Source organism: Natator depressus, chromosome 3, assembly GCF_965152275.1.
Source record: "Natator depressus isolate rNatDep1 chromosome 3, rNatDep2.hap1, whole genome shotgun sequence".
Classification (NCBI taxonomy): domain Eukaryota; kingdom Metazoa; phylum Chordata; order Testudines; family Cheloniidae; genus Natator; species Natator depressus.
This window is the reverse complement of record NC_134236.1, coordinates 207411709-207420864: the sequence shown is the minus strand read 5'-3', so window position 1 is coordinate 207420864 and position 9156 is coordinate 207411709. Positions and strand designations below refer to the sequence as shown.

The window sequence follows — 9156 nt, the reverse complement described above, 5'->3', positions numbered from 1 at the left end:
TAAGTCCTGACACCCAGCCCTGAGCTCACGCTGAAGCCGTGGCATAATGCTCATACAAAGGTGTGCATTCCCCTGTCTCCCACATCCTGTGTGGGTGCTCTAACCACTGAGTTATAGCAAATGGGGCAGGCACCAAATCCTCCTCCTCCACCCTGGTTTTGTTGTGCAAAAGGGCTGACGTGATTGGGGTGACTAACTCTAGGGGATGAGGTTCATGGCTGTGAAACTCAAGCAGAGAAAATCGCCTCCTTCCAGCCTAAATCTCTCTAAGGGGCGTGGCTTAGACCACACCCCTCTCCCGGATTGGCCGGGGTTGTAGCCAGTCTGGTGATGATGGGAGATGCTCCAGCCCACTAACAAATTTCAGTCCTACTGGAGGGAAAACGCCTCTGATTGGCTGCTTTCCCCACTGCCCCACCTCCTGGGGAAGAGCAGCCAATCAGGGCTGCTACAGGAAGCAGGCAGAACTCTTCCTCCCTCTCCTCATGGAGGGGAGGAGACAGGACGGGAGAGGGCAGAAAGAGCCCAGCAGCTCAGGGCATCCCTACCCCTTGCTCTGAGCAAGGTCCCCTCTGCACCTCCCCCGCTCCTGTGAGTAGGGTTGCCAACTGTCTAATCACACAAACCCAAACACTCGTGCCCCCCTGCTCTGCCCCTTCTCCAAGGCCACACCCACTCCACCCCCCTCCTTCCATAGCTTGCTCTCCCCCACCCTTACTCACTTTCACTGGGCTGGGGCGGGGGTTTGGGTGTGGGCTCTGGGCTGGGGCCGAGGGGTTTGGAGTGTGGGAGGGCGCTCCAAGTTGAGCCTGGGACAGGAGTTTGGGGTGCAGGAGGGGGTGTGGGGTGCAAGCTCTGAAAGGGAGTTTGGATGAGGGAAGGGGTCTCAGGGCTGGGGCAGGGGGTTGGGCTGCAGGAGGGCATAAGGGGTGCGGGCTCTGGAAGGGAGTTTGGGTGTAGGAGGGGGCTCCGGGCTGGGGTAGCAGGTTGGGGTGCAGGAGGAGGTGCGGGGTGCAGGCTCAAGTCAGGAGGCGCTTACCGCGGGCAGCTCTCAGGCGCCAGCGCAATGGGGGTAAGGCAGGCTCCCTGCCTGCCCTGGCCCCACGCCACTCCCAGAAGCAGCCTCCATGTCTGGCCCCTGGAAAAGGGGGCAGGGGGCTCTGCATGCTGCTTGCACCTTCAAGCACTGGCCCTGCAGCTCCCATTGGCCATAGTTCCCGGCCAATAGGAGCTGAGGAGTTGGTGCTTGGGATACTGGCAGTGCGCGGAGACCCCTGCGCCACCCCCCAACAGGCCGAAGGGACTTGCCGGATGCTTCTGGGAGCAGCGTGGGGCCAGAGCAGGCAGGGAGCCTGCCTTAGCCCCGCTGCACTGCCAGAGTCTTAGCACCTAAAATCTCTCAGTTTGGCTTCACTAGCCTCTGGGAGATAGGACCTGATTCCAGGAGACTCCTGGCAAAACCAGGAGGGTTGGTAACTCTACCTGTGAGCTCCCTGCACCCCATGGCCTGGGAAAGGACAGCAGGGGTAAAGAAACCCTGGAGCTTCCCCCACACCTGGAAGGAGGAGAGGACCCCACTGCTGCCCTCCCCAGGCCTCGGAGAGGGGCTAAAGACCCTCAGAAAGAGCAGAGTTGGGGCTGGGGTGGCAAAACTGGTGTGTGGGGGGCATAATTTAGGAGCAGCTGGTTGGGGGCTGAACTGATGGAGAGATTGGGGGCTGGACAGATGTGGGGGCTAGGGGTCAGGCAGAACTGATGTGGGGACAGAACCAATGCCGGGCCTGCGTGGGAGTGAGAACTGATGTAGGGACTGAAAAGACAGGGTTGGTTTGAGGGTAGAAATAGTTGTTGGACAGAGAACGGGGAGACATGGGGTGAGAGCTCCTGCAGCAGGGTCCAAAATGGCCTTACCCAATATGTATTTGGGAGTGTGGGCAACCACTCCCTGTCACCCCAATGGGTGTGGGCCAGTGCCATGATTTTGGAAGCCCTGGGGTCGGCAGGACAGGGCTATGGGAGGCTGGGGAGGGGCAGACAGCCACAGCGGGGGAGAGGATGACTGGCCTTCCCCTTCAGGCAGCCAGCCCGAGCCCACGTCGCCATGCGCTCTGCCACAGCAGGCTGGGCTGTGGACCTGAGGGGGGCGCTCGTGGGTGGGGGCAGATGGCTCCCCGGAGGGTCAAACGCCAGGTGCCAGTGGGTTTGTTACAGCCCCTGGGTTTGTTATTTATTTGCTGGGGTAGGGGCACCGCCCAGGGCTCCTGGGCACCGGCAATAAGGGGTCTGCACCTCCCCAGCCCTGGGCCAGACCCTGCGCCCTGCCACAGGCTCGGTTCCCCCCCTCCTCCCCCTTTAGCGCCTTGAAAAGCACGTGACACGGGCGGACTTTTTTTCTCTCCTTGCCCTCAAATATCCCTGCGCCGCGGAGGAGGACGCTATTCCTTGTCGAGACGGTCAATCTGACTGAGGGGAGGGCGGTGATCGGTAAGGCCCGCCTCCTCGTTCCAGCGATTGGCAGCGAGTTCTCCCAATCGCCGGCTTCCCGCTCCGTGACGCTGGCGGCGCGGCCCAATGGGAGCGCAGGGGCGGGGGCGCCGCGACGGCAGTGCGACGCCATCGCCCCCCGACTCCTCCTGGCGCGGAAGGAGCTGTTGTTGTTGGCCGAGGCGCTGAGCGCGTTCGGGCCGCGCCGCCGCCGCCATTTTGTGAGAGTGTCTCGGGCGGGCGGGCGCCATGTTTGTAAGGAAGAAATAACCGGGCATCTCCGGCCACCAGCACTCCCTACCCCCCGTGTGTCCTCCTCCTCCTGTGCCCCGGGCCTGCTCCTCCGGGCCGCGCCGCCGCCGCGCCGCCGGCCCCGCCTGCCCGCGCGGACTGCCAGAGCGGGCAGCGGGGCGGCCGGGCTCACCCTGTGCAGCCTCCTGCACAGAGTGACTGTTAGTGTCTCACTAAGTAACCGTGAGTGAAACCTTCATCATCTCTCCTCGCTGAGGGACCGACCCTCCTCCTCCTCCTCCTCCTGCGCCGCCGAGCGCGCGCCGCCTCCTCCTCCTCCTCACCACCACCACGGGCAGCAGCAGTGTCCTGCCTTCCTCCTCCACCTCCCTCCTCCTCCTCCTCCGCTCACCCCAGGGCCCGCACCATGGCCTTTGAAAGCCTGTTCGCCAACCCCCCAAACCCAGTCCTTGACCCAAACATGCCCGACTCTGACAGGCACCATGCGGGGGACGAAAGGTCGAGTAACATTCTTCTCTCTCCGCGTCTCATAACGGTGATGCTGTGGGTTAATGTGCCTAGCGGGGTAAGGGGGTGCGGGGCTGGGGGCCAGGTCACCTCCAGGCTGCGAAGTGGGGGGTTAATACGGCGGGGGGAGGGAAGGGGGTGGCGGGACTCCTGAGTACAGGGGCATTTTCTTGCATGCATTTGACATCTCATTTTTGGTTCCATCTCTTTCCATACGATGCACTGTGCAGCGGGTGTCTGTTGACTGTCACCGTTGTGTTTGTTCCCCCCCCCCCCCAACCCCGTGCTGCCCGTCAGGTGGAAGAGAATGTTTTAATCTATGCAGGGAGCCTCGCACTAGGGCCATATTTAACCTCATTTTCTCGCTAGATTACACCCGCCACATTTAACTGGATCTTTTTTTATGCAGATTAAGGTCTGACTGACGTTATCTTTGCCACCTCTCAATCCCCATGCGCAGCAAACCAGAGTCCTTTTCCTGATGTAAGGAGCTCTCTTCCGGCTCTCTCCCTTTCTTTTCTGCAGCTGTTGGTTGGAAATCCAGATCCTATCCTCAGACAACTCTGGCCTTCCTAGGCACTGCCCCAAAATTCTCTTCTAGCCTCACCACTCCCCGTCATTCAGGGCACGTGGACAGAAAGCACATGAGTGCTGTTGTAATGGTGATTTTCAACAGCTGCCCAACCTTCTGCAGACTTCCCCAACCATTTACAGTGCTCTTATCAGATGACTGAAAAACATGACACAACCTCTAAGTAAACCTCAAAACACCCCTGTGGGGTAAGAATTATTAATCCTATTTTTTTTTACTGGTAGGGAAACTGAGGCCCACATAGGTTAAATGTCTTTCCCAAAACACACAGTGAATCCCTGATCTGGAATAGCCTCTGGATCCTCTAACTTTTACTCTCATGATTATCCCTCCCATCTTTAATTTTTAAAGTAATCTAAGTGCTACTGCATATAATAGTTAATGATGAAGAAGGCTACCTTTAAATAAATTTGAAGGGTTAAAGGGAAGACACAGTATTATTACTTTTTAATGTATCACTAGTCTTGAACTGTGACCACATCATAAATTGCCCAAAAAACTTGCTTAAAGTATACACTTGCATACCAGTCAAATATTGATGGAACATGCTCTTTTTACCATAGAACATTGTTTCAGGTTTTGTAACTGTTTGGCTCACATTTTCGTTCAAGTATCGGTGGTGATGCCGGGGCCCAAGAATTCTTTCCCATTGTTTCACTAAAGACTAGTATTTCTAATTTGAAATTCTTCAGTATCAGTATTATAGCTTAAATTGTTACATGTAAAGTGCCTTTCAAAAATTATGCTCACTAGTATACTTATTCCTACACTGGGAAAACTGTTAAATTCTTATTTTATAGCTTTGTTTAAATATCTTCAATTTAATAGGTTAATTGTACTGTTAACTTATTATATTTCTTAACATCTATTTATACTGTTTTTAAATTCTGGAAGAACATGATGCCCTAACAAACAAATTAAGCATGCCTTATAAATAATACATTTTATAGACAGTCCTACTGACTGTCTGGATTACCCCTATTAATAGTTCATAGCAAAGTGTGTTCACCATAAACTTACCATAATGAAAAGAAAAAGAATAGAGACAAAATATATGCCTTCTCATTTTACAGTAGATATGCAAATTCAACCCAGTCAAAATGCATTATACATTTTAGGAAGTTTACAAATTTTCCTTATGGGTTGATTACTCTGAAACAGGCACAAACTCATCTAAACAAAAAAACAATCCCAGAAAACATGATTAACACTTAAGGGGTGTGGATTTCAGTTTGAACATCTTTAGGTGAAATAGTTTTGCTTGAACTGTCCCTTGTATTATCTTGTTGAAAAAAAAAAATGCAGTGTTTTTAGGTTGATACTTCGGATAAAATCTGAGTAACTGATCAGTGTCCATTCCAAATTGAAGACGTTAATAGAAGCATTATTATAATATAATTTTTTTTAGTAGCATAAAATTATAGTGTGTGTAGTCTGAGCCAATTCTGTCTTGCATTCAGTGTTTTGCTACATAAGTAGATCAGTAGTATGACTTTACTATGGCAGTAGTCCCATAGATCAGTAAGGGTGGCAATATAGTAGGTAAGCAGTACACAAAAGGTTGCAGATCCTGACTTTTTATAAATCAGTGACACTTCTGTTAACATTTTAGCAATCTTGGTATTAATCTAATCTTTAGAATTACAAGAATTAAATTTTCATTACAGCTATAGATGGTTGCAAATTACCTTTCACAATTACCCCAGTTTGATCTTGTTTGTTTTTAAGAGGAAAGTATTGCTTTGGGCTGTAACTTTTCACGGTCTTACTTTAAAGATAAATTTTTTAAAAATGAAGAAAATTAATTTAACTCTTTTGACTGAGTGAGGAAAATACTTTTCTCCCCAAAAAGCTGTGTAGGACTTTTTTTTTTACATGCACAGATAACTAAATAGAAAAAGCTCAACTTTCACATGAAGTTAGTTCTCCTGAAGGATTACTCACAGTGTGCATTTTTTAAAAATATGGAAAAATAGAAACAACCCCTTCCTTACGTAGACAAGAAACAAACAAATTGAGACTACAGCAAATAAACACTAAACACAAAAATACAGCCCTATTTACATATACAAAGAACCACAACATTTCTGCAATAAAGCAGGTGTCTTAAGAGGATTAGTGAAGAGAACAGTCTGTGAGCTCAAATAAATACATAAAGATGGGCCCTGATCTTGCAACGCATGCTGTGGACAGTTTCCTGGACTTCCCCCAAGAGCCCCACTGAAGTCAGTGGGGCTTGGCATGGGTGCAGCAGTCTACTGGTGCTCCTATCAGTTGCAGGATCAGGGCCTTGTTTTTAAACTGATCTGCAGGCATGCATTTTGTTAAATCACACAGTAGATGATTTTACTAGCTATATCTCTGCATGTCTGGCATAGGAATTGAATACTTAGCTTTTACAGATACAAAAGAATATGGCACCAGTACAACTCTGACTACTTTGGTCTCTTGAATAATATTGAACTACAAGCATATAGGGGCTTGATTGCAGTAAGTAGGGCCATGTTTGAACTAGTGCCATGTTTACTGCAGCAGGAAAGTTTAAAAATATAGCTCTTTCCATGATTTGGGATGAATATTTTTATTTGAAATTTCAGATCAGGTACTGGTTCCATTTTTGCTGTTTTGTACCTCTCTAAATATATAGTCAGACTGTAAGATTTATTTTATACCAGTAACTATTGTAAAAAAAAATAATAATAATGACCTAATATAAGTCAGAATGGTTAGGCATTAATTATGGAGGGTTTAGTAGTGATTCTTTAAGTAATTTTGTGTTGTGATATCAATTTAAAGCATGACTAAAATATACTACCTCTGTTTTATATGCTGAAGATTTAATTTAGTCTCCAAATCTGACAAAATAACTCTCCAGTGGGACAACTGAACTTCTTATGTAACTTTTGCAGTGAAATTTTACTAATTTTTGCAGAGGAAACATTTGAAAATTGTTTCTTTTTTGAAAAATTGGCTTATTCCATGTTTTTGGTAACTTTTGCTAACAACCGCAAATCCCAGTCATCACACAAGTATGCATTCTGATATCCTGTGCACATTCTGATAGTATCTTTGAGGTAGAAAATTTCTGACATTTTAAAATTAAACACACAAGATAGCCTATTTGACTAAGGTTAGCCGATAGAACAGCTCATTCTGCTACTACCATTTTCTGAAGCTGCCCCGCCTGTCTCAACTCGCCAGCTGTCATCTGCGTATATCCAGGTGAGCCAGATAGGCTCATGGCTGCCCAGCCTGTCTGTCTCACAGGTTTTCTGCCTTTCCTGTTCTTTGTGGCTCCTCCAGCTATCCCAGGAATTTCCTGGTCCCTTCTGGCACCCCAGTTCCTTGGCACTTCCTCATCCACACCCTGGCAAGCATAACTTCAAGGTCTGCTACTGAAATAGTGCTTGTCTGACAAACTTCCTGTGGTTTACCAGAGTGGTGCTCTGCTCTGATAAGTCATAAGGCCAGTGGGTGCTAGAGAGTAGGGATTGTGGTGGGAGAAATGGAGCTGGGGTTAGGTAGGCTGAGCAACAGTAAGCTTAAATCGGCATACAGTCTTTATCATTCTCTGCTCCACTGTAGTTTGCAAGTTTCTCGCCCCCAGCCTACCTGGGTCTCGCTGGCTCCCCAGTTGCATGGAACACTGGAGGATTTTAGTTCAGGGGAGTCAGGGAGCAAGAAAGTTGGAAAGAGATCGAGCTGGAGAGCCAAAGCGCGTAAAAACTGAGGGGCTTGAGAGGTACAGCACAAGACATCCTGCTATCCAGCATGCCTGTCCTCCTAGTCCCTCTTCTCTGCTTTCCTGCTCCTCTATTAATTCATCCTGGCTCCATGTTGTTCTGTCTAATTGCTCTCCTTTTCCAGGCCCTCACTCTATACCTCTTGCAGGCCACTGCCCTCTCTCCATACCCCCTCTTTTTACTCATGAGTGTTCCAAGTCTCTTCTCCCTATTGAATGTGCAAATATTTGCCATGACCAGTTACTTTGAAAATTTTAAAATATGTAAATATTTATTCACCAGAGAAAAAAAATAATTAAGGTGGAGTTAAGTTTGTGGCCACATAACGTTGCCTAGGGGTGGCCATACCTTTCCTGGACATGAGTTTAAATGTCCAAGTTCAAACATTAGAAAATCAAAATGCAGAATTAAATTCCTCCACATGTCTCTTACTGTAAAGGAATGGCAAATGCTAGAAAACTGGGAAGTAGGGAACTAAGGTGACAGCATGCAAGATAACTACTCAAGATAGTGTCTTGTGGCTGAAATCTTAACTCAATCTTAGCAAAGTCTTTTTTCTGCTGAATTTCCTTCATTATTTTAAATGATAAAATGAGACTTGAGAGCAGTGGAACCTGGGGTTATGGGGAGAGGGCCCTTCTTTTTCCCTAGCAGCTTGTCGTTGCCCTTCCTGGCAGAAACCCACTCCCATCATGTCCCCATAGCCTGTTTGATGGTGGGTTTCCCAGTGCCCTACCTACAAAAGGCAGACTAGAACCCAGCCAGCTCTGTGTGGCAGGAGAGCAGCAACCTTCCCCAGATGATTTCTCTGCCTGCCCTTCGATTTGAAAATCAGTGACCAAAACTAATGGACACCTGAAAATCCTGATAAGGTACTTGCCCTACATCACATAGGAAGTCTTTAGCAAAGCTAGTTCTCCCGAGTCCTATCACCTTAACTACAACAGTGTTCAGTCAGAAGGTCTATCATGTGTGGTTATTAGTGATGGCAAGTTTATCTGTATGTATGTTAGTTGATTGCAGGCTTGGCTGTGTTGTGTGGACCGCTTGGCCGAGCATGTAGATTTGACCTGATCTTTGTGAGAGGTAGCATGGCTTAGTGGATGAAACTTGGCTCTGCAATAGGCTTGGCACAATTTGATTTTTATTTTTTTATAATCTCAATGGATAATATCAGTGTTCATTTTCAAGTATTTTTCCCCATTTTTATTGATTTAAACTTCCATGATTGTGCAAAATTATCTGCTTCAAGTATTTTTTTTATTGATTTACATTTTTATTGACTTACGTTTTCACAGTTGTGGGAAATAATGGGGAGTTCAGACATGGGGTCAGACAATAATTATTTAATGAAAGTAGACATTGAGATTTAAAAAGTTAAAGCTTTATAATCATTAAAACACATTGTCAACATTGTGTGTCAAAATATAAAAAGTAAATATCCTTAAATCAAACTCTTAAGTTCTCAGGAAGCATTTTTCTTATTTTGCCTGTCTGTACACTTGATTATTATTGATGGTAATATTTTTTCATCAGTTTGTGTGTGTGTGTATAGTGACGTTTATATATAGTGGTCCT

The 9156-nt window shown here is 47.4% G+C and overlaps 1 protein-coding gene across 7 annotated transcripts in view; it reads left to right on the top strand.

The window, feature by feature from the left end:
* Window positions 1-2931: 2931 nt before the first annotated feature.
* ZC3H6 (zinc finger CCCH-type containing 6) overlaps window positions 2932-9156 on the top strand; it is a 73867-nt gene continuing 67642 nt past the window's right edge. The window contains exons 1-2 of one of the 7 annotated variants that reach the window (XM_074949820.1): window positions 2932-2958; window positions 3653-3726. In XM_074949820.1, the coding sequence (XP_074805921.1) occupies window positions 3725-3726 (2 nt within the window). In that variant the 5' untranslated portion in view covers window positions 2932-2958; window positions 3653-3724. Of the gene's footprint in view, window positions 2959-3007; window positions 3235-3652; window positions 3727-3790; window positions 4024-9156 lie in introns of those variants that run through there. The other 6 variants (XM_074949819.1, XM_074949822.1, XM_074949816.1 and 3 more) reach the window with 6 other exon arrangements.